The 25,579-nt window shown below is 35.1% G+C and overlaps 1 protein-coding gene across 1 annotated transcript in view; it reads left to right on the top strand.

Annotated features, from left to right (window-relative positions):
- Positions 1-25,293, top strand: part of COL3A1 (collagen type III alpha 1 chain) — a 39,798-nt gene extending 14,505 nt beyond the window's left edge. The window contains exons 6-51 of the mRNA XM_063094978.1: positions 47-100; positions 564-617; positions 1,414-1,467; positions 2,138-2,191; positions 2,363-2,416; positions 3,081-3,134; positions 3,561-3,605; positions 3,741-3,794; positions 4,247-4,291; positions 4,920-4,973; positions 5,398-5,496; positions 6,069-6,113; positions 6,269-6,367; positions 6,571-6,624; positions 6,749-6,856; positions 7,086-7,139; positions 7,746-7,844; positions 8,173-8,226; positions 8,375-8,473; positions 8,743-8,796; positions 8,915-8,968; positions 9,297-9,350; positions 10,050-10,103; positions 10,439-10,483; positions 11,059-11,157; positions 11,243-11,350; positions 11,659-11,712; positions 13,200-13,253; positions 13,352-13,405; positions 14,117-14,170; positions 15,149-15,256; positions 15,549-15,602; positions 15,882-15,935; positions 16,134-16,295; positions 16,412-16,519; positions 17,496-17,603; positions 18,539-18,592; positions 18,678-18,785; positions 19,265-19,318; positions 19,677-19,784; positions 20,089-20,142; positions 20,240-20,347; positions 21,320-21,617; positions 22,670-22,857; positions 23,306-23,548; positions 24,226-25,293. Of these exons, the coding sequence (XP_062951048.1) occupies positions 47-100; positions 564-617; positions 1,414-1,467; positions 2,138-2,191; positions 2,363-2,416; positions 3,081-3,134; positions 3,561-3,605; positions 3,741-3,794; positions 4,247-4,291; positions 4,920-4,973; positions 5,398-5,496; positions 6,069-6,113; positions 6,269-6,367; positions 6,571-6,624; positions 6,749-6,856; positions 7,086-7,139; positions 7,746-7,844; positions 8,173-8,226; positions 8,375-8,473; positions 8,743-8,796; positions 8,915-8,968; positions 9,297-9,350; positions 10,050-10,103; positions 10,439-10,483; positions 11,059-11,157; positions 11,243-11,350; positions 11,659-11,712; positions 13,200-13,253; positions 13,352-13,405; positions 14,117-14,170; positions 15,149-15,256; positions 15,549-15,602; positions 15,882-15,935; positions 16,134-16,295; positions 16,412-16,519; positions 17,496-17,603; positions 18,539-18,592; positions 18,678-18,785; positions 19,265-19,318; positions 19,677-19,784; positions 20,089-20,142; positions 20,240-20,347; positions 21,320-21,617; positions 22,670-22,857; positions 23,306-23,548; positions 24,226-24,372 (3,873 nt within the window). The 3' untranslated portion in view covers positions 24,373-25,293. The remainder of the gene's footprint in view (positions 1-46; positions 101-563; positions 618-1,413; positions 1,468-2,137; positions 2,192-2,362; positions 2,417-3,080; positions 3,135-3,560; positions 3,606-3,740; positions 3,795-4,246; positions 4,292-4,919; positions 4,974-5,397; positions 5,497-6,068; positions 6,114-6,268; positions 6,368-6,570; positions 6,625-6,748; positions 6,857-7,085; positions 7,140-7,745; positions 7,845-8,172; positions 8,227-8,374; positions 8,474-8,742; positions 8,797-8,914; positions 8,969-9,296; positions 9,351-10,049; positions 10,104-10,438; positions 10,484-11,058; positions 11,158-11,242; positions 11,351-11,658; positions 11,713-13,199; positions 13,254-13,351; positions 13,406-14,116; positions 14,171-15,148; positions 15,257-15,548; positions 15,603-15,881; positions 15,936-16,133; positions 16,296-16,411; positions 16,520-17,495; positions 17,604-18,538; positions 18,593-18,677; positions 18,786-19,264; positions 19,319-19,676; positions 19,785-20,088; positions 20,143-20,239; positions 20,348-21,319; positions 21,618-22,669; positions 22,858-23,305; positions 23,549-24,225) is intronic.
- Positions 25,294-25,579: the final 286 nt, after the last annotated feature.

The raw sequence follows: 25,579 nt of genomic DNA on the forward strand, positions 1-25,579 counted from the left end.
TTCACATTCATTTACTTTGTATTTATCATTTAAATTTACATTGCAGGGCCCCCCAGGCCCCCCCGGTCCCCCTGGCACAGTTGGTCATCCTGGCTCCCCTGTAAGTATAGCCATTAGTGGTGTTTTCTTCATGTATATACAAACGAAATTAGTATACACCCTGCTGTAATATAGCCATTCCAGCATGCATAATTACAATTAAGTAGAGAAGTCACAAGCAAGATACTGAATATTCCTTCAAAGATGTTAGAATTCCATAGTTAATTCATTTCTACCAACAACTACCAATTAAAACCTTGGTAAAATTAAACCATATGTTTAATTTACTTATAATATGGCTTAAAGTTCAAAGCAATTCAGTTACAATGAAATGAAATGAATGGAATGGAATACATTAACTTTATTCTGAGATGAAAAATATTTTGGTTTTAATCTTTCTAAACTGGAATAAAACTAGCTGACTACATTCACAAACCCCAATTTCTTACTGCCTTCAGGATGTAAATAAATAATATGAAGATTATGTTACTTTTTAAACATTTGCATATCATTCTACTTACTAGGGTTCCCCAGGATACCAAGGTCCCCCTGGTGAACCGGGGCAAGCTGGTCCTTCAGTAAGTAACAATTAAATCTATATTTAATAAATTGACAACCTATATAGAAACTACCTCCATTTTCTAAAAGAGGCATAGATCCCTACAGAGTGTAGATTAAATTTACACTAAAATTTTTAAATAATAAATAGCATTTTTTAAGATACTTGAACTGGTTTCAAAGGTCTTTTGAACTCTTTCAACAGTTTAGATATCTTAGAGACATTTACTACTTAATATAGGAATTCCCTGGTTAATTAGCCATCACAGTAGCCCACTTCCCAGAATTGATACAAATCCTCTATTAAATACAGATTTCATTTTTGTGTAGACACTCATTTCACCCTTGTATCTACTCTACATATATATGTATGTGTGTATATATTTATATATATGTATACATTTTTAAACTTAATACAGTAGAGATAAGTATAATGTAGTTGAATTCTCCAGAAGGATGTGCTGTGTAAATAAACAAGTAAGGTAGAATTATTTTAATACTATATTTCAAAATATTTAGAAATACCTTCATATTTAGATATATTCACTATCCCCAAAATGTTGACCTATAGTTGGATTTATAAATGCACACATATAGTATAAAATATGTATATACGATGCTTTAAATTTTTATTAAAAATAAGTTTAAGAAACCATAAAAATTGTATATAATAGAGATATAATATTAACTCAGTGTTGTTTTCATGAACATTGAAAGTATTTTCCAAAAAGAGGTTTCTTCAGGAATACACATAGTATGTAATAATAAATTGCAAAACTTTACAAATATATTTGTTTTTTACTTCCTTGTTTTCAGGGCCCTCCAGGACCTCCTGGTGCTATAGGTCCATCTGGTCCTGCCGGAAAAGATGTAAGTTTAAAAGTATTGAATGAAGGTACAGGGAAAAAATTCCACTTGGAATATTCTAAACAGCATTTGCCATATGCCAGAATCTCAGAGGGAAAAACGTTATTTAAAAAATTGTTGATGTCTTAACAACATTGTAGTTCACAACAATCTTTGAGTTTCTATACAGTGTTTGCTTAGCTATATATACCATTTGTTGAATTCCAAACTAATAGAACCGCCAAATTTGCAGTTGCACATTTTTGCTGGCAGGAAGACTCATCCAGTGAATATATCATTTAATCAGAGGAGATATAAGTTTCTTCTTCTGCCTCTTGTAATGAAGAAATTGCTATCAGTACTTTATGAACTTCAGGACTTACAAACACCTTTAATACTATGCTATTTTTTCCCATTTAATTTCCAATGACAAATTCTTCTCATTGGGTTGAGGAAGGGTCATAATATTTCAGTGATGAGAGACACCTGCACTATTTCTTTATAAATTTATATCAGAGGGAGAAAGGCCCCCCTCATTCCTCACACTGAGAAAGCTGACTTCACAAGTCTACGTTCAGCCCAACCATTTTAAAGAGTCCCTGGTGAGAAAAATGCAAAGTGATCAGTTCACTCATTGGCTACAGTGTATGTTCTTATACACTAGCACCTACACATTCTCTATTTCTCCACCTAGGGAGAGTCAGGAAGACCTGGGCGACCTGGAGAGAGAGGACTGCCTGGACCTCCAGTAAGTGTTCAGCACCTAATACATTAGTTGGAGCAACCACAATTATCTTTGCTTGAAAATTATTATATAATTAAATTGAATTAAACTTAAAAATAGAAGGCAAATATTTTACTATTGGATTTTGATTCTATTTGAAGGCTTGTTAATATCTCTTCCATTCATTATTTTTAGGGTATCAAAGGTCCGGCTGGCATGCCTGGCTTCCCTGGTATGAAAGGACACAGAGTAAGTAGAGTTTCTAAATTGCCTATAATCTGTTCCATTTGGCTGTGTTTATTTGCCTAACCAATTTTATAGGACAATCTATGTGCTAAAAAATGGTCCATTCTGACAACTAGTGGATTTTATTTTTTTTTTAAAGTCTATCAACTTTATTTGTTGACCAGACTAGTTATTTTATGCAAAATAGTTGAGCTAATTTTAAGTGTATGGAAAGGCTTGGGAAAGGATAATTTAATTCTGTTATCCTCACTTTCAGGACAAAATGAAAAAATATTACTAACTATATATATATTATGCATTTACTTAGTTGATATGATTTATAGATTGGAGCAACTTTATTCTGTGAAAAACATTAGGTAGATTCAACCAACTGAGCCCATAATTTATCAATTTAATAGAAATAAAATCTATGAAACTGATGTTTGCTACTCTACAGTTAAGGCAAATTTGTAATTGGACTAAATAGTACTTTCTAACTTAGTTCAGATTATTTTTTTAACTATAAAATAAAATTAAATGTATTCAACCCATTTAAAAGAGTTTTAAATTATTTAAGTTAATGTTACAAATAGTGCTATGTAGTAAAAGCTAATTATAAAAAAATCAATGTAAAGTTTGTCAACTGTTCTGGATTTTAATAGTTTTACTATTTTTATACATTTCGTAGGGCTTTGATGGACGAAATGGAGAAAAGGGTGAAACAGGTGCTCCTGGATTAAAGGTAAATCACAACAAAATCATATTTTTACAAGTAAATTCACTTAAGTTTTAAAGCTATATTTAAGATTTATATTGTAGAGCTTAACTTTTCCTGAAATTCACCTGAATTTTAAATATTAGGAGCTGAATAACAGTGACTAATGGAGATAGTCTATTAAAGCTTCTATGAAAGCTGATAATATGAAGAGTCTAGGTTAGAAGTGGTTGAACATCCCAGTGTAATTCATGGATTATTTCTGTTTATTCCACAAGTAGAAACTGAGGTTTTTGATAAATGAAATAAAATGCTAACAGAAATTTGATATTGTTAAATGTATATTTTTTCCTTAGGTAGGTTTCATAATATTTTCCATAATATGCTATGTTTTAAAAAACTATAAAACTCTCTGCCTGTTATATAAAATAGTAACATATTATACGCATTTAGGGTGAAAATGGTCTTCCAGGTGAAAATGGAGCTCCTGGACCCATGGTAATTATGTTTCTTATTATATAATTTTCACTTTTACTATTAACCTCCATCTAACCCAAAATTTGCCTTGCTTTCCCCCCAGCTGTTCTTACACATGTCAAGTTTAAAGACTATACTTTCAATTGTACTCTGTAGGGTCCAAGAGGGACTCCTGGAGAGAGAGGCCGGCCAGGACTTCCTGGAGCTGCGGTGAGCATTGTTACCAACATGGCACAAATACAACCCAAAGTAACAGATAAGTGTTTCAGGTTTTCAGGCCGTGAAAATCTGCAGGAAAATGTTCTTTCTACAAAATTATATTCAAAGTCACCTCAATAAAATTTTGGCTGTAATTACAGGGAAATAAGTGTTTTATAATTATTGTCTCTGTTGAGAATTTTTAAAGTATTAACTTTGTGTATATCATTAAAGCCATTATATCTGTATTCAGCTCTGAAAACACAAAAAGCATTCCTTCCACATGTGATCATTGCTGTATATATCAGAATTTTAACAATTTGATTCTAAAGATATATAATTAGTAAGAAGATGTTAATATACTTGAGGAAAATTCAACAAAGTCGAGACAGAATTTAAGTCAAAATGTTACTTGTGACCAGCCTTTCAGAATCAAGATATTTGAAACAAACTTCTCTTTTTAGGGGGCTCGAGGCAATGATGGTGCTCGAGGTAGCGATGGTCAACCAGTAAGTAACTTTGTGTTTAACCCTGACTTGTTCCAGGGTAATGAAAGATTATGGACTGTAGATTATTTTATATTATAATATACATAGTATGTAACTAATACATATATTAGTTTCTATGTTGACTATTTTTATAATTTAAAAAAATGAAAACAATTAATTTTGTTGTAGACCCATTACTCAACGTTGTACATAAGCATCTGATTCAAACGGACACTGAGCTAAGTTCTGACACTCCTTAGTATGCTTGACCAATTGCTAACATGATACTTAAAATGTTAGTTAATATCTAATATTGCCTATGGCAATTGAAAGAGCCCTGCAAAATAGATCATGACACTACCTCCATTTTGTAAAGGATAGTACAAAAGCTCAGGGCTAAGTAATCTGCACAAAGTCACAGAATTCATGGCAGAAGTGAGGAGACATCCAGATTTTTCTAACTTTAGATTTCACTCTTTTGTTTTAACACATTGTTTCGCCATATAATGTTCATCCATGAATGATGAATACTATTTTTATCTGCATAAGTGTCTTCTGTATTTTACATGTGCTCACTTATTATTTACTAGTAATGTTAGCTTTCTTTTATCTGATTAAGAGATCTTGAAATTGTGTTTAATTTTTTCAGGGCCCCCCTGGTTCCCCTGGAACTGCAGGATTCCCTGGATCCCCTGGTGCTAAGGTAAGCATATATTTCTATAGAAGAATATAAAGATATCTTGGAGACAACAGAGAAGTGTTGGATTGCTTCTTGCAAATTATTATTTTTTTAACCAGTCAAATCAATAACTTTTATCTCTACAGAACTTTAAAGCTCTATTCTTGATTCTAAAAAGAGTGTTACCCTGGCATTCAGCTATCCTGATAACTCTTCTGATGCCTTCCCTCTTTTGCCAGACTCTTTCTGGAAAACGGAGATAACACAGTCATACACATATTCCCCCCTTTTCTCTCCCTTTATGGTTAATGTCTTCTTGCTTTAGCTACTGTATGTAGTCATACTACTCCAGCCTTTGGTGAATGGGTTTTAACAGGACTGAAGGGTGAGCTGATTAAGTGATTAGAAGTGGCAAGGGAAACTGACTACTTAGGGTTTTATTCCTTAGGGTGAAGTTGGACCTGCAGGGTCTCCTGGTTCAAGTGGCTCCCCTGGACCAAGAGGAGAACCTGGACCTCAGGGACATGCTGGTGCTCAAGGTCCTCCTGTAAGTAGCAAATATGGCATTTGAGAGTGAGGATGCTGTTCCACTCATTCTATGAAAGCATATGTTTCAATGTCACTACCAATTAAAATTGGCTCCTTGAAAAGAAAAAGTTGCTTAGTGCTCTATAGTGATTTTACTGTGATAAATACTGATTTGATTAATAGTAAAAAAGGTAGTTTTTAAGGGTTACACTATTTTAGCATTCACAGATTTTACATTTATATAACACAGAATAAATTAGAGGATGGATGAGACAGTTATCTGATACTTTGAAGAACGTACCACAAACTAATCACCAATCAGAAAAATTCAGAGAAGAAGCAAAACTGAAAACCTTTTCTACTTGTTTATTTATTATTTAATAATTTAGACCAAGTGTATATTATTTCTAATTTGTTTAGATAATGATAATTCTTTTGCCTACATTCTACATGTTGGGCTGTAGTTGGAGGACTCACCTAATGTCTACAAAGCATAACACCCACCAATAAACTTATTTTGCAAAAAAACAACTTCAAATATATATGCACTATTTGCATTATTATTTACATGTTCTTTGTTTTGTGCCCTAGGGCCCTCCTGGGAGCAATGGTAGTCCTGGTGGCAAAGGTGAAATGGTAAGCTGCCCCTCACTTCCTCCTCATCTCATCCACACACATGCTTTTGGTTTCTCTTGCATTTTGCATGGCAATAGATTTGTGATAGTTAAGTGAGACATTCTGAAAAGAAAGTTCAAGTTTGCCTAATGTTAGTGTGCTTGGGTTGTTCTTAGGGTCCCGCTGGCATTCCTGGAGCTCCTGGACTGATGGGAGCCCGGGGTCCTCCAGGACCAGCTGGTACTAATGGTGCTCCTGGACTGCGAGGTAGTGCAGTAAGTCGACTTTTTATTTCTTTGTTGTTGAAAGGTGTAGCTTAATTCCCACAGCAAATACATTAATAGCAAATTTTGGGCTCCTGTTCAGTTGATTTTATATTGATTTCACTCTGGCCTTACAACTAAATTATATGTTCTTGGTGATGATCTTGCTCACCAAATCCTCCCTGTTTTAAAACAAAGATTTTGTTTCACTATAGGGTGAACCTGGTAAGAATGGTGCCAAAGGAGATCCAGGACCACGCGGTGAACGTGTAAGTATTACTTCAACAGATGTAGCTATTTCTTAGAAAAATGCAACATAATTAGAAAATAAACAGGTAAAAATTTCAGTACTCAATTCAGTCACAATTCCTTTACTTTGCTATCTTCTTTTAGGGTGAAGCTGGTTCTCCAGGTATTCCAGGAGCTAAGGGTGAAGACGGCAAAGATGGATCACCTGGAGAACCTGGTGCAAATGGACTTCCAGGAGCTGCAGGAGAAAGGGTACATTTTCCATAGGGCATCAAAGAGAAAAACAACATTACTATCATCCAAATGAAACTTCACCTTCAGGGTGAGGCTACCATTGTTTTTCTTAAGTCGAGTTCCCAATCCCAAATATCAAATATTTCTTAAGGCTTTTTATAACATGAGACTATCTATATTGACAGTCACGAATTATGAAATGTGTTCATCTTTTGTACTGAAAATACTCGACTTTCATTATTTCCAGGGTGCCCCTGGATTCCGAGGACCTGCTGGACCAAATGGCATTCCAGGAGAAAAGGTAAATAAATTTAGTTTCTCTTTTTCTAAATGCTAATACTACAAATAGGTATTTTTTTTTTCTCTTCTGTTTCCCATTAATGAAAACCTAAATATTTAAAAGAAATATATTGGAGTTAAAAAAAAAAATTCCCAATGTAAAACAATGATTCCAACTCTTGCTCAGCCACTTTCCTAGCTTCATAACTAAAGTAAGTCACTTATCCTCTATGAGAATCCATTAACTTATCGCTCAGTTAGGAATCATTTATCTCAGCATCAGTGAAATAAAACAAACTAAAATGCCTGAAAGTTGTTTAAATACTGTAAAGTGATATGCAAATATAATTTCATATCATCAAAGATATTTGATTTTGATGCACAGAAATATATTGTTAAGTCCACTAAATATTGTTTTTTAAGCATGTGAGATTCATTATAGTTGCTTGAAAATTATTTTTTAACAAGGCTATCCAAACAGAGATAACTGTGATTTTATAGAGAGAATGTTAGCAACACACCAACTCTCTTTAAGAAACCAAATGAAGTTCTCTAGTTATAACCTAAATATCACCAATGTCTAGGTTAATGAAGGCTATTTAAAATATTTATTTATTTCACTACTTAGGGTGCCCCTGGTGAGCGTGGTGGTCCAGGCCCTGCGGGGCCTAGAGGAGCTGCTGGAGAACCTGGCCGAGACGGTGCCCCTGGAGGTCCAGGAATAAGGGTACAGAGAAACATTCGTTTGAATGACACTTTAATTTAGTTAAGAAGAAAAGCAAGTTAAATGAAGATGGATCAAAGGCAACTTAAATCAAGCAACACCTTTTAAAGGCTCAAAACAAAACAAAACTCTTTTCAGAAAACTTAGGCCAGAATAGATCATGGGAGAACAGAAATTAGAACACCTAAGACAATTTAGAGACAGAAGAAAAAGGTGTGTAAATATGAGGTTACAAATGTAAGTGGAAATCTCAAAATTGTGCAAATAATATATGTTGTACTTCATAAAATTTTCATCTTAAATTGCCTGAAAACTGACTTCTTTAACTCAGGGTGTGCCCGGAAGCCCAGGAGGACCAGGCAGTGATGGGAAACCAGGACCTCCCGTATGTACATCTTTAAAATCTTATTTTACAAGTCCAGTATAAATGAAATGTATATTTTGGCCTAGACTTGAACATATGTATATATATATTGTACATTTTGATCAGATTGTCATCAAACCTTTACTAACGTCATTTTTTTTCTCATTAGGGAAGTCAAGGGGAAAGTGGTCGACCAGGTCCTCCAGGACCATCTGGTCCCCGAGGTCAGCCTGGTGTCATGGGGTTCCCTGGTCCTAAAGGAAATGATGTGAGTTCCTTCACTATTTTCTTCAATAAAATATCTGACTGAAGGCCTTTTATTTTCCATATGAGAGTGCAGATGTGGCCAAAACTCAGTCTCCTCTTCAAAGCATGGAGAGTGTAGGAAAATCAAACAGCATGTAGAAGGAAGCTAAATATGTACTTGGTTATGGTTGTGTGTGTATATGGGGACAAAGCAGGTCAAAAATATGAGGGAACAATGTGACTAGAGATTTCCTTTTGAGAATGAGTCAATACTGGCCACCTGCTTTTTAGGGTGCTCCTGGCAAGAATGGAGAACGAGGTGGCCCTGGAGGACCTGGCCCTCAGGTATGTAGCTTTCATCAGCTTATTTCTAGCCTTCCAATAGATTTCATTCATCTCCAACCTTATGACTTCTCTCCATTACCTGCATCATCTCTGCTTCTCTAACTGTTGTTGTTTTTAGGGTCCTGCTGGAAAGAATGGTGAAACCGGACCTCAGGGTCCTCCTGGACCTACAGTAAGTTTACTCCCATAAATTGGAGACAGAAGTAGAGTGGAGGGTGGGGCAGGGGAAGGCTCTAGAAATTACATTTCTTACACTATTTTATTATAGATTACCAAGGCAATTATGACACTTGCTTATTTAGTTAACGAGCCAAATTCTGAATTTAGTAAACTTTCTATTGTACATGTCTGCTTTGGGTCACTTCCAGAGTTCAGACTCTCCCTTCAATTCGACCATTAATTTTTAAACTAAGCAATGGGCCTGCTGAAATGGAAATTGTGTGGACTGAATATGAAAGGACATTTTATAATGGAGTGTATCATTATATTTGTCTATATAGGGACCGTCTGGTGACAAAGGAGACACAGGACCCCCTGGTCCACAGGGATTACAAGTAAGCACTTGTTAATTAAACGTCATCAGATATTTGCTTTTAGCAGACAACTCAGTACTTTCCTTTCATAACTGTAATTGTCCAGGAAATTGACTGTTCAAATGTTTTGTGACTGTAATAGATTACAATTCATCTGGAGCTTAATTTATGAGTCTGTTTTCCATCTTGAAATAAAATGTCAAGCAATGTTGATAGATAGGCATATCTTCCACGTGTATTTCAGAGTGACATGTTTATTAAAAGTTACTTAACAAATTAACTAAACTCATATAATTCTATAAATTTACATTTATTTTTTCACTATAGTGTAAATCCATAGAGCTAAATCTGTCTTTCCACGTTCATCAATATATTTTTACTTTTTTTTTTGGCTGTTGGCCAGTATGGAGATCCAAACCCTTGATCTTTGTGCTTGGTATTACAGCACCATGCTCTAACCAAGTGAGCTAACTGGCCAGCCCTCTATATATTTTTACATGCAGCAACAAAATTGAGGGAGATGAACATAGGTTTGTAAGATATGATTTTCACATCTGTCATTGGATTTTGAATAGCACAGATTTTCTGCCCCCCAAAAGACCACTAAAACCATTTTTTAATACCTTGCAGAAACATGTTTATGTATGAGAAGCTTTTTTTTTTTTTTTTTGTGAGCAGTGTTTGAAGTAATTATATAACACAAATATGATTTTTTTGTAGGGCTTGCCTGGTACTGGTGGTCCTCCAGGAGAAAATGGAAAGCCTGGTGAACCAGTAAGTAGCATTTCATTTTTCAAAACTCAGAAGCCAAAAGAATGCATAATAATCATTTATCAATTATTAACTTTTGCATTTTCTCATGCCATGATATCTGAGTTTTAACATTTAGTTTTGAAATATTCATTAAGAAAACAAAGACAAATCATTTAAAAGTTAACTGTTACATAGAGTTTGAGTTTTACCATAAAATAAAGGAACTGAAAAAACAGCACGTAGTTTCAAGATTTGAAAAATTATGCAATATGCAAACAAGTCAAATATGTACTTTGCTTATATTTATATAACATGCATTCTGGTAGAGGCCTAATCATATAACACCAATCTCCTAGGGTCCAAAGGGTGATGCTGGTTCTCCTGGAGCTCCAGGAGGCAAGGTAATATTTCAATTTATTCTCTAACTACTTCAGCATGTTCTAGAGTAATTGATTAGTGATACATTTTTAGTTTTTCAAGCCAAAATACTCTTTCCTTCAAAGAGCAACATTGCAAATGTTTGGGGAATACATTTAGGGAAACAAGTCATTTTCAGTATATTACATTTGCTACATCTGGAAAATCTAATTCTCTGACATTAATAAGCACTATAGAGTCAACCATGGGCTTGAAATAAAACATAGAAATAAAAATACTGCCAGTGCATTTACTCCATATAGGAATACTGTTTTGGTAGAACTTTTGCTCTTGTGAATGAAATAATAATAAGTGTTTCAATGACAGCTCATACTTAGGCAGACCAAGTATCTGAGTTTCCTTGTTTAGAATAAGTTTCCAGTTCCCACTCAGCTGGTCAAATGTTTTTTTATAACTATGAAAATTTACAAACTGGTCCAAAATATAAGTTAAGAACCTAGTGGCCTACTTCAAAATGATACAATTTAAGGTGGTTTTTTTTTTGTTTTTTTTTTAGCATTGGGTTTTCTAATACAAATATTACACTTTCCTATCACAGGGTGATGCTGGTGCCCCTGGTGAACGTGGACCTCCTGGACTGGCAGGGTCCCCAGGACTTAGAGGTGGAGCTGGTCCCCCTGGTCCCGAAGGAGGAAAGGTAACAGCAGAATTTAATTCACCTAGATTACAGAAAATGCCCTCCATTTCCTTCTTGCCATTTACTATTTCTCCCTTAATTCCAGGGCCCTGCTGGTCCCCCTGGGCCACCTGGTACTGCTGGTAGTCCTGGTCTGCAAGGGATGCCTGGAGAAAGAGGAGGTCCTGGAGGGCCTGGTCCAAAAGGTGATAAGGTACTGACTGGTTTTCTCCTAATTATGCAAGAAAACAGACATTATAGGTTAAAGTAAAGCAACACTCTGGAAAATAATCTACTTTCTAAAATTTCCACTTTCTAATAAAATTAGAAAAAAATCTAATTTTATTAATATGAAATTAATATTATCATGTTATAGTAAGTGAAATGTGGGATGAATTCCTGAAGCAATTATTAATTTGAACACCTAACAGAGATTCCAGAAAATAATGAAGTTGCTCCTCTTCATGGCAGATTTTCACTGAGAATACTTCTAATCTGATAACATTGGCTTTAATTTGACAGGGTGAGCCAGGCAGTGCGGGTGTTGATGGTGTTCCCGGGAAGGATGGCCCAAGGGTGAGTATTCTCAGTGAAGAGAAACAGGCCCTGTCTACGTGTGACATGGGACCCTCCAGTCATCACTTCAACTTTTTCATTTTCCAAAAAATTCTCATGATAAATTAGACCACATTTTACCACCTTCTGAACATTAAAAAGACCCATATCACTTAATTGTTTAAAATCCTGGTTTATATCTACCACTACCTGATAGTTCTACTGTGACCTAAAAATGGAAAAGCTTTTAAAGTATGATTAAGGCCACAAGGTAAAGATTGCGAGTCTCTGTAATCCAAGATAATCAATACTGCTCATTAAGTGACTTTCTGATTTTGGAAAAAACATCATCATCTGGTTGTACAGTCATATCATTGAATATTACTTAGCAATGAAAAGGAATGAACTATTGATACCAAACAACTTAGATAAACCTCAAGGACATCAAGATGAGTGAAGAAAAGTCAACCTCAAAAGGATGCATACTGCATGATTCTATCCCTGTAACATTCATGAAATAACATAATTGTAGAGATGTAGAACAGACTAGTGGTTGCCAGGAGTTGAGAAGATGTATGTGGCTACAGGAGGTGACTGAGGAAGTCTTATGGTGATTGTACATTTGAAAATCTTTATTGTGATGGTGGTCATGCAAGGCTACACTTATGATAAGATTGTACAGAGCTACAAACACACACACAAAGGAGTGCTTGTGTAACTGGTGAGATCTGAATATGCTCTACCAATTGTACCCATGTCAGTTTCTTAGTTTTGACATGTTGTATAAGATGTTAACATTGAAGGAAGCTAGGAAAAAGGTGCACAGAATTTCCCTATACATTTCTTGTGACCTCCTGTGAATCCACAACTATTTCAAGGTAAAAGTTAAAAACAAACAAAACAACATTATCATCAATTCTATTCACATTAGCAAACATTTCTAGACATGACTGTAGCAAATAAACACAATTAAGTTATTTCATAGATACCATATTTACTGTAGTTGCCTTAAAGAAATTTATAAATACTTTACTTTTGAAAGACTATATAGATAAGCTATCATTCAATTTAAAAGAAAGATGCTTAATACTTCCTTTATGCAATATAACTAATATTTGAAAATTTTACATTGAAATTTTAATAGATATAATGATACTTGTAGTTGAACATTTAAAATTATCAAGCAGTTGAATAAAGGAATATACTTTAATTGTAAAAAGATATTACTGTAAGGTCTTACATCACATCCTATTTATCCTCCACAATAGAGCTAAAAATAAATGAATCAACACACTGCTGCTGAATCCTATTGTCTTACAGGGTCATCCTCATAGAAACTTTACTAAGCTATGCAGTATTTATATGCTGAGTGAAAAGCATATCATTCAATTTGTAAAATAATATTATCTAGTTTATTAGATAAATAATGTCTATACCTTCTGTTTAATTAATATGAAAAAATGATGTTTTTTTAATCTTCAAAATTAAAAATATCCTATTTTCTTTAGGGTCCTGCTGGTCCCATTGGTCCTCCCGGCCCAGCAGGCCAGCCTGGAGATAAGGTAACACTTACCACTATTTGGAAACAAAAAGAGAATGTCTTTGACTTGTTTGGATGTAGGACAGTGGTGATATTGTTTGTATGTTTCTCTTTTTTCAGGGTGAAGGTGGTGCACCTGGAGCTCCAGGTATAGCTGGACCTCGTGGTGGCCCTGTAAGTGTTAAAGATATTTTCAGCATATTTTTTAACCCCACACAAGCAGTCGATACTTGTGCTTCCGTTTTTTGCAAGTCTTCCCCAGCTGCCCTGAGCCTCAATTTTGGAATACTATCATTAGGAACTGTATGACATACAAGGAAATGTTAAATTTCTTAAATCTAAAATTCACAAGAAACAATTTTAAATTATGCCTTTTTTTCCTAAACAACTCTTGAAAAACTATAAAAATTGCATAAGTAATGTACATTTGTAAATGAGTGTTTCTTAAACCTATAAGACCTTTGCCTGAGGCTCCTTCTTGATCTAAACTATTCTACATTCAGGGATTAAAACTCAGGACAGAAATATAGTAGATGTTTTTTTAAAATCAATTAATTAATTTATTTTTCAATGAACTCTTTACTATATTTTTAAATACTTACATTTTTAGAAGTTACATAATTAAATGTGCTAAGTATTTCAAAATCCTCAAACTATTCTTCCTGCAAATGATATCACAATACAATAAAAGGCAGAAAAATCAATGGTTCTGGTATCGTCCACCCCTAATTTTGTTGAGAAATGGAAAAGTCTTCAGAGGTTAAACTATGTTAGTTACCTTTGTACATTTCCTGCTTGAAGGAAAAATAAAATGATATAGGGAGTGAGGCACATTCCTTGTGCAAAATATCTTCACTGTGACTAAGGGGACATTTTTCTCTTCAGGGTGACAGAGGTGAAACTGGACCACCAGGACCTGCTGGCTTCCCTGGTGCTCCTGTAAGTATGAACATTTAAACATACATATCACACAGACCAGAATCACTGTCTTGCTGAAAAACAGCAGATGTACAAGTCAAGCTTGGGTTCTAGTCCCCCTCAGCCACTCATTCTCCCTGTGGGGTTATTTTACTCCTTTTATTTTTTTATCCGATCCCCATTCTTAGTTTTTAAAAGATGGAAATAAAAACACCTATCCTGCCTTTATGCCTGGGTCGTGAGGCTAAAGCAGCATCATGAATTTAAAAGCACTCTGAAAACCGAGAATATTACGTGAAGTGAGATAAGCCAGATACAGGAAGAGAAATGCTACAAGTCCTCAGTCATAAGTGAGACCCCCCCAAAATAAACAAGTCAATAAAAAAGTAAGCAAGAAAGACACAACAGTCACAAAATTTGTTGAACTTTCAAAAGGAGAGAACAGAACTGAGGCCGCCAGAGGAGGGAGGGTTAGCAAGAGATCGGTAAAAGGCCACAAAAAAGGATTACATCGTGCAATGTTGAATATACTGCTTATCCTGATTTGAGCATCACATATTGAACACTGATATTGATATACAATGCTGTAACCCACAGATACGTACAATCAATTATGTTTCAATAAAAATAAAATAAAAGCACTCTGAAAATTGGTATCATCTCATAATGGAAGAACTTCTATAATTTTCATAATTAATTAAAATAGGTCCAGTTTTTCTCAAATGAATTTATTGGTGCTCATTTTCAAATGCACAATCCTTGGAAAGACTTTCTTCCTAATAACAAATAATATTCATCTTATGCTTTCTTGATCATTTCTTTCGTCATGGAAATATTTTGATTGACTATGTTTTGTCGTGTCTTCAGAGAGCCTTCTTTTTCTATTTTATTTCAACGTCTTTCCATCTGAAGAATTCTATATTCTGAAGAGAAATAATGAGAAGCCAAGTGTATGATAAAGGACGTCAGCTGACAGATGGTTGTCGTTTCTGCATGCAGGGACAGAATGGAGAGCCTGGTGCTAAGGGGGAAAGAGGGGCTCCAGGTGAGAAAGGGGAAGGAGGCCCTCCTGGAATTGCAGGACCCCCTGGAGGTTCTGGGCCTGCTGTAAGTACTCTCTCTCTCTCTGTCTGTCTCTCTCTCTTTCTCTCTCTCTCTCTCTCTCTCTCCCTTCTAATGGAAAACACCTATGTCTATCAATAATTTAGTATTTCATACTGAGGTAGCATGTCATGGTGGCAAGAGTATAATCTTCATAGGAACATAGTTCTAAGTCTGAAGCTCATTCAAGTTATTTTAACCTCTTCATAGAGTTACTACTTAACGACTTAATAATGCTTCTCCCAAGTTTTGATTTTGGTGCTGTTGTTATAGACCTTTTCTCCCTCATTTCATATAGGGTCCTCCTGGTCCCCAAGGTGTCAAAGGTGAACGTGGCAGTCCTGGTGGTCCTGTAAGTATTGGTCCTCTTAATTATTCTCTTAACTATTATTGAAAAGCATTCCTTGATATTAATCTACATTAAAACTTCTTTAAACACATTAGACCCGTAAAGAGAGAATGAAATTGTAATCACTCATACATGAGTTATATGTAAATTCCAAGAGAGAAAAAGCAAATCATAAGTGACTTCAAAGTAGAATGCATATCTACATCTTATGCTTCAATTTGCTTGTAGTGCATAGTTATTTGTTCTACTTTTGAAATTTAAAAATATATTATAATTTCACAGGGTGCTGCTGGCTTCCCTGGTGCTCGTGGTCTTCCTGGTCCTCCTGGTAATAATGTAAGTACTTTTAAAAATCTTTTTTCATCATGTATTTCAGAAAGAGCATTCATGTATATATAGAATGAGAAACTTACACATTACTACTTATCTCTGTTAAATCCCACAAAAATATTATTTTAAAGTAAGTAAAAGAGGGAAGAAAAAATTCATTTATTCATTATAAATATTCAAATTTCAAATGATCATTTTTTGTAGGGTAACCCAGGCCCCCCAGGCCCCAGTGGTCCTTCAGGCAAGGATGGACCTCCGGGTCCTGCAGGTAGCAGTGGTGCTCCTGGCAGCCCTGGAGTGTCTGGACCAAAAGGTGACGCTGGCCAACCAGGAGAGAAGGGATCACCTGGCGCCCAAGGCCCTCCAGTGAGTGGCTTCTTTGCTCTGTTGATTGACAATACTAGTTTTTTTAAAAATCATAAACTCAATAGAGAAAAACATAATCACATAAAGATGAGCTAAGTCATTATCTGTCACAACAGGGAGCTCCAGGCCCACTGGGACTTGCAGGGATTACAGGAGCACGGGGTCTTGCAGGACCACCAGGAATGCCAGGCCCCAGGGGAAGCCCTGGCCCTCAGGGTATCAAGGTGAGTGTGCCATGTTTCACTTGACTTTTGCTTCCTTTGAAAGTCTTAAGAGATCACTTAACTAAATCAAGTTTGAAAAGTTGTCCTGTCGTTGGTGCAAATTATCTAAGAGATGACCTTCCTTTAATATATTTTCAGATTTTTTGAAGCATACATTTTATTAAATGGCTTCAGAACACAAAAACAAGGCACATTATAGACTAGCCTTGAACACAAACACAAACAAATCGGTATCACAGAAATATATCTTCAACACCTCTGTTAGGAAACTTGTGAACATTCTTCAGATTGTTGACTCTTGATGTTGAAAGGAGAGATAGCGTTAGCTTACAGATCTATTAAAGCCTTTAATTGATGCCGATTATCTATCCCCTCAAGTCATTTTGTGTTCCTGGTTTTCTTTCACTAGTATTACGATAACATTCTCCTGTTTACTATCTAACATATTTATTCAGTAAGTAGGATAATGAAATTCTATTTTTACTAAGGTTCACATTATGACATTTTAAGCACCTCTTTTGACAAAATGTCAGCTATATTGTCATGAAATTAAAATTTGATATTTAAGTGTATTTAATTTATGACATATCTAGTAAGTGTATATTCTTCAGATAGAGACAAATGTGCAATAAAACCTAATTCTAATGGTCACCATAAACCTATAGCTTCATCATGGCTCATCATGATTTTTTTCCTTATAATATCCAAGTTTATTTATACATCTCCCATTAGAATGTATTCATTGATAAGATTATCGATGTAATTACTCAGCCCTTTGGCATCTAGAGTCACAGCACAAGTTGGAAAATGTAAGAAGCTTGTTTCCCTCAAACCTTTTATGGTGGGCATAGTTTTAAGAAAAAAAAATCAATAGAAATCGACTATATCAAGATTTTTCTGAGAAAGACATCTGATAACATCATACTAATTGATCTTTTAAATCCAAATAAAATGTCTTTTATTCCTTTGTACACAGGGAGAAAGTGGGAAACCAGGAATTAGTGGCCAAAATGGTGAACGTGGTCCTCCTGGACCCCAGGGTCTTCCTGGTCTGGCGGGTACAGCTGGTGAACCTGGAAGAGATGTAAGTAGCAGTTCTTAGGAAATGCTCAAACATCTAGGTAGAATTTGGTAATTTATTTAAGGAAAAGCTCAAATTGAGCCTTAATGTATAAGAGTGTAAATACAGCCACATAGCAAAGTTCTCTGTCCTTCTCTAATAACAGATATATTTTTCTGTGACAACTTAGAATAGCCTTAAAGGCCTGTAGTCATTTACATTTACCCAATTAATAATCATTAATAGAGAGAATTTGATCTCTGTCTAAATTATGAAACAAATTAGTGGGGGAAGCACCAATTTATGTTTTCTTCTGGATGAAAATGTTCTTCAATTATCTGTGGTTAGTCTTTTCTTTTTTTTTTACCGGTGAGGGGATCACAACCCTTGGCATGGCATGGTCTGCACCATGCTCAGCCAGTGAGCACACCGGCCATCCCTATATAGGATCCGAACCCACGGCCTCGGTGCTACTAGCGCCGCACTCTCCTGAGTGAGCCACGGGGCCGGCCCAGTTTTTTCTTATTTTTAAAAAGTTTTGTATACCTACTATTCTAATTGAAAATCATAATTGTATACATTTATGGGGTACAATATAATGTTTTGGTATATGTATACAATGTGGAATGACTAAATTAAGCTAAACTATGGGTTTCCATTATCAGCTTAGGTCACTGTCTTATTAGCTCCCATTTAAGGACTCTTATAAGACATTTTTTCCTAATCATTCTTCCCCCTTCTGCTCCATGAAATTTTAGTAACATAGATATACTAAATACCTGTTTAGATACTGTGACCCTTTGAAGGCCACATCTCATTGTAATATCTAAGATTACTCACCCCCAGGAACCAATTTTCACCCCTTGAGAACTATACTGCCCTACCAAGAATGCATGACTTAGATGGTATTCCGATGGTTTCAAGAAACTTGATTTTCTTTCTCCTTTTTTTTAAATCAGGGAAACCCTGGATCAGATGGTCTGCCTGGCCGAGATGGATCTCCTGGTGGCAAGGTATAACAAATATATGTACAATAGGTTTGTGTAATTAAAACAAGCGACCTTTGTATTTATTTTGGAGCTGTGCACTTGTTCACAGGGTGATCGTGGTGAAAATGGCTCTCCTGGTGCCCCTGGTGCTCCCGGTCATCCAGGTCCACCTGGTCCTGTTGGTCCAGCTGGGAAGAGTGGCGACAGAGGAGAAACGGTGAGTTCTGATAAACACCCTCTCTCTTTACTCATCTATTTCCCTCAGTAAAGAAATTTGTAGGTAGGAGGTAAGGTGTCATATCTGCCAACCAAAATATCTGCTATCATTTATTTTAGTTTTTATGCTAGTCATTATTCCTTAGACAAATGTGCTGATAAAGATATACCAGAAGTTTCTAGCAGTGGTCAATGAAGAATTCATTACTAAAATCTGATACAGTATTAACCAGACCAACTGTCTATGTGCTGGGTAAATGCGAGACTGAATTAATGGGACTCTTGACAGCTTTTCTATTTAGATCTCCTGGTAAAAATATAAACAGGAAAAGCACTTTTAAGGAGAAAGCAATATTAACTTTGAATAATAGTATGCATACTGTTATTTCATCACAATGAAATTACTAACTTTTAAAAACAAAATTGTATCAATGAATAAAAATTCCGTGTGTGTTTGCTCATGAGTTTGTTTCATCTTAGGGTCCTGCTGGCCCTGCTGGTGCTCCCGGTCCTGCTGGTTCCCGAGGTGCTCCTGTAAGTTTTGTTTTGTGTATTTAACTTACTCTATTTTATAACATGCTCAGGAAAAGGGGATGACAAAATATATAACTGTGGAACAAATATAATCTCTCCTTTGGCGATACAGAAAGAAATTCAGCATCTAAAATTTCCTCAGGACCAAGGATATGAACATCAATTATTAGGGTTCCATATAATTAGTAGTCCAAAATTAAAACAACCACAAAAACAATTTTTATTGTTCCATGTATGAAGTGTCTCTTGATGGGGATTTCTAGTTAATATAATGCCATAGAGTAATTGTTGTTATCTTATATTTTATTTTTCAATATGTGTGCATTTATATGACCTTAATTTGAATGTGTTTCTAAAGGGTCCCCAAGGTCCACGTGGTGACAAAGGTGAAACGGGTGAACGTGGTGCTAGTGGCATCAAAGGACATCGAGGATTCCCTGGTAATCCTGGTGCCCCAGGTTCTCCAGTAAGTGCATCCATTTTGTCAGAAAATCCCCTTCAATGAATTTTAACTGATGAGCTAGGCAAATTTCAGAGACGAAGAATATAGAAATTTTCCATCACTAAAAGTATATGCTCAAGGAGATGAAAGATGAATTTGAGGGCCTATTTGAAATAACAGTTGCATGAAATACATGTGAGGTTAAAGAAAGAGAAAACCGTGTTTTGTCATGATCGCCATGATTCTTGATCTGACCTTGAACATACAGAGAACATCGCCTAAACCTTTCTAGGGTCTTCACTCATATTCACCTTTCCTTTCCTTCCAGGGGCCTGCCGGTCACCAGGGTGCAGTTGGTAGTCCAGGACCTGCAGGCCCCAGAGTAAGTACCATAGAATGATATTGGAAGATCCACATTTTTAAAATGCTTGCACTTCAGGAACATATTCTAGCCTTGTGATATTATGATAATTTCTTAGGGACCTGTTGGACCCAGTGGGCCCCCTGGCAAAGATGGAACCAGTGGACATCCAGGTCCTATTGGACCACCAGGGCCTCGAGGTAACAGAGGTGAAAGAGGATCTGAGGTAAGACATCACTTATGTGTACGTGTATTTAATTTGCTATAATCTTCAGTCAGAAACACTGCATATATTTTAAACTGAAATAATGAGTCAAACACAATGCAATCTCTTGATTGGAGCAACAACTTGAAGCCATTCTCTACCACATCAAGACTTTTTCCACCACACTATAAGACAATAGAATAGAAGATAAAGAATATTTTTAATAGTTTGATTAGATAATTGTTAGATGTTAGATAATGGCATGTGCCCAATTAACAAAAGAACCATGGCAGCATTGGTCTCATAATCATGATAATCATAATGATTTGCTTACGTGTAGTACATTTAACTTCTCAAATAGCTTCCATGATTCCTGTTTTGCTACTGATACAATTTCTCCTAATGCTTTCCTATCCCATGACTTTGGGATAAAGGGAATAAAAACTATTATCCCCACAATTACATGTGTGACATTTGAAGCACAAATAATCAAGTAATCAACCCAAAGATACAAAGTTAATGACATATTTGGGGTTTGAATGTAGGTTCCCTGGATGGGGGGAAAAGAAGAATTGGTGAAGGGACATGACAATCAACTACACTGTATATTGATAAATTTAAAAATTTTTTTAATTTTAAAAATTTATAAAAGAATGTAGTTCCCTGATTTTATCCCCTCTGCTCTGTCAGTATCAGAATTGAACTTCACGGGCTATTTGCTTACATCATTTATGCAGAAGGAAGAATGATAGAGTAAAATTTGTGCTCTGACACTGCATTCTTACATAGTGAAACAGTACATTTTTTGTTAATAAATTGTAGTTGTTATAAATTGGTTATCATGTGATCACAAAAGCACACAAGTTAACCTTCATTAAAATAATTATGATGACAATGTATGACTTTTATTTTTAATGCATTTTCCTGGGCTAGCAACATATACTTTCAACGGAGACCAAACAAATACAATGATACTTATCTTACCCATTCTAGGGCTCCCCAGGCCACCCAGGGCAACCAGGCCCTCCAGGACCCCCTGGTGCCCCTGGTCCTTGCTGTGGTTTTGGGGCTGGGGCTGCCATTGCTGGGCCTGGTGGTGAAAAAGCTGGTCTGCTTGCCCCATATTATGGAGATGACCCACTGGATTTCAAAATCAACACTGAAGAGATCATGTCTTCACTCAAATCTGTTAATGGACAAATAGAAAGCCTCATTAGTCCTGATGGTTCTCGTAAAAACCCTGCTCGGAACTGCAGAGACCTGAAATTCTGCCATCCTGAACTCAAGAGTGGTATGTTTGGGAGTCTTTCACACTCGTGGCAAAAGGATTATGGAGGAAACTGCTCATATTAGAATTTGAGGACGAGGAAACTTTCGCTGTCAATAGAAAATATTTTATAGCCAAAATAGAAGTTAAAGAATGTTAGTTGAATTGAAGCTGCTTGATATTGTAAGAAAAAGTAAACCCTGCAGATGTATTTAAAATATAACATAAATGACTTCAAAATATTCCAAATATAGGAAAACTTAAAGACAGTTCTGTAGAAAGTTTAAAACAAATTGTAATTTGGTATGTTTCCAAATGTCATCACAAAGTTATTTGTTTGATAAAGTGACATATATTATGTTCTCAAGATTAAATATATGTAATTTGATGCAGACAATTGTAAATTAATTATTGCAATATTTGTTTATTGCAATTTAATTTATGTTAATAGATTTATTAAATTTTTCAAATTAAGAAATAAAATTTCAAAATTGAATATTCAATTGAATATTGAATATTGTAATAGTTTCAGGTTTTGCATATGTTGGGTAAAGTTTTTCTGAAACGCAATATTATTTTAAACCCTTCAAATATCTTGACATGGAACATTGCCTTTGCTATGAGTAATTTCTAGAAATTACTTAAAATAGAAGACAACCATCAATCATGTGAACTCTAAGTTTAAATCTATTGGCATTAAGTCTGAATTAGAAAACCAGATTACATTATTAAGCAAAATTATATTAGTTAGTCATCTTAAAAAAAAAAATTTCAGCAAATACTATAAACCAATCAAGTCTTGGCTTGGTATATCATCATTACTCAAAACCAAGATGTTATATTTTATTTCAATTGTTTCTATAATTATAGCTAACTCTTTTACCTCAGCAATTTCAATCTAAACAATTTCTCTATGATGCTATACATAAAATACAAATATATGAAATACAAATACATTAGCAGCAGAAAACATTATGAATGCCTTACACAGTAAACAAACAAAATTATTGTGGTCCAAATTTCATTGCTGGATTTTATAACCAGTTTTCATTGCCTTTCTTTTTGTGACTATTCAGGAGAATATTGGGTTGATCCTAATCAAGGTTGCAGGATGGATGCCATCAAAGTATTCTGTAATATGGAAACCGGGGAAACATGCATAAGTGCCAGTCCTTCCAATGTCCCACGTAAGAACTGGTTTATAGATTCTAGCGGTGAGAAGAAATATGTTTGGTTTGGAGAGTCCATGGATGGTGGTTTTCAGGTAAGCAAGAATACACTTTTCTGAAATACAAGGGTACTTTTAAAAGTTCGTGGAAAGATGGTATTATCTTTCAATTCTATTTTTCCATAATAAATATATGATTTTAATATGTTCAGGTGATTATCCTTTCATAACTTTTCTAACTTTTCTCTCAAGAGCTAAGTTGGACTGAATTATTCTTTGTATGCAAATACTTTTCTTTCACTTTATTTTTATTTATTCTTTAAATTGATTATATGTATTCATGGGCACAGAGCTGACCATCAGCACCTGTGCCTGTGCAATAAAACATTACTCTGAGTGCAATAAAAATATATTAATGTACAAAATATTCATACACAAAGTATATGAACATTTTATATTACAATATCCATTCTAACAATACATGATTTCCTCACAACAGTTACAACTAAAATGTTTGATCAGTTTTATTTGTTCCCTCATACAGTTTAACTATGGCAATCCTGAACTTCCTGAAGACATTCTCGATGTACAGCTGGCATTCCTCCGACTTCTCTCCAGCCGGGCCTCCCAGAACATCACATATCACTGCAAGAATAGCATTGCATACATGGATCAGGCCAGTGGGAATGTAAAGAAAGCCCTGAAGCTGATGGGGTCAAATGAAGGCGAATTCAAGGCTGAAGGAAATAGCAAATTCATATACACAGTTCTGGAGGATGGTTGCACTGTAAGTATAAACGTGGCTCATAACGCACTCAGCATTTTTAGTTAAATCATGCTAATTATTTGGCATTTGGTGTGAATTATATGGCATCTATTGATTCATTGCAGGGAAGGTTAAATACCACAAAGTGTGAATAAATCTTCCTAACCTCCAGATGAAAACTAGTTGAAATGAAAGCAATTGAGATTTAAGCTCATACTATAAACTTTATCAGATAACTGGGAAGGTTACTATACATTCCGCATAATAATACCTGTCATATGGACTCAATCTAAAATCTCTGCTTTTCTTTTTAATTTTAAAAGTTAACTTCAAATCTATCCTTTGTTATTGTCATTTATGAACAAAGGGAGAACTCACTTCTAATATGAGCAAATTCCATTGTGAGTGACCTATCCACTTTTTAATAATCCAACTATATATCTCGTAGCAATGACCAGACCAGGCCTCCTAAGAATGACCTGGCCTATGGTGAACTCCCTGCTGGGTTTACCCCGAAGGCCCACAGTGGCTTTTGTTTAAGAATTTTGTTTATCAACTGGGAGGATTATAGCTTTGAAATGGAGCAAAACTAACAATTCCCCAAGAGCACAACCAAAAAATTAACTTGATCGGTAAGAGGAATTGTCTAAATAATTGTAGTATCACGATCACTTACATTCTTTTGCCCTTTTTTACAGAGACATACTGGGGAATGGAGCAAAACTGTCTTTGAATATCGAACACGCAAGGCTGTGAGACTACCTATTGTAGATATCGCACCCTATGACATTGGTGGCCCTGATCAGGAATTTGGTGTGGACCTTGGCCCTGTTTGCTTTTTATAAACCAAACGTTATTGGAAACCCAAGAAAAAAATGTCACACTCCATATGTGTTCCTCTAGTTCTAATCTTGTCAACCAGTACAAGTGACCAACTAAATTCCAGTTATTTATTTCCAAAATTTTTGGAAAAAGTATAATTTGATGAAAAAAGGATACTTTTTTTTTCTGTTCCACCAAATACAGTTCAAATGCTTTTTGTTTTATTTTTTTACCAATCCCAATTTCAAAATGTCTCAATGGTGCTATAATAAATAAACTTCAACACTCTTACAATAACACTGTGTTACATTCTTTGAATCCTAGCCCATTTGCAGAGCAATGACTATGCTCACCAGTAAAAGATAACCTTTCCTTCTGAAATAGTCAAACATGAAATTAGAAAAGACCTCCCTATTTCAACTACCTCAACTGGTCAGAAACAGGTGAATTTTATGAGTCCCAGAAAACCAAAATGTGCATCAGTTGGCCAAAATTGTAAATTTCATTGATTAATTTCCTAGAATACTGATTTTAAAAAGTATAGTAGAGTGCAAGAATTTAAAGAAATATTTTAAAAGCCACAATTATTTTAATCTTGGATATCAACTGCTTTTAAAGGTGCTTCTCTCTTTTCTTGTCATTGCTGGTCAAGATTACTAATATTTGGGAAGGCTTTAAAGACACATGTTATGGTGCTAATGTACTTTCACTTTTAAAACTAGATCAGAATTGTTAGCTTGCATTCAAAACATAAATGCACAACATCTGTACATGTCTCCTCTCAGAAAGATTAATTGGCGTGCCACAGGGACTTCTCTCCCTTTATCCTGTAAAAGTCAACAACGAAAAACAATTTGTGGGGCTGCTTTTGTCACAATAACACAGAGAATGTGTTGAAATTTAACTTTGTAAGCTTGTATGTGGTTGTTGATCTTTTTTTTCTTACAGACACCCATAATAAAATATCATATTAAAATATTCCTGGTTTTTGTCACTTTTCATAGATTTAACAAATGCATGTCTACACTGAGGAATTTTAGTGATTTTCTTAAAAAAGAATATTAAATTCTAACTATCTTAATAACATAATGATTTTTAGGGCAATGAAATAATATAACAATTGTTCAGAATTTAGATAATATTTAGTGGGGAATCCTGCAGATTTTTAGATCATATTTAGTAGAATCCCTGGGCTTATTGAAACTGAGAGCATTCTGTTTGAAAGGTCAA

Source organism: Cynocephalus volans, chromosome 1 (genome assembly GCF_027409185.1).
Source record: "Cynocephalus volans isolate mCynVol1 chromosome 1, mCynVol1.pri, whole genome shotgun sequence".
Lineage (NCBI taxonomy): Eukaryota > Metazoa > Chordata > Mammalia > Dermoptera > Cynocephalidae > Cynocephalus > Cynocephalus volans.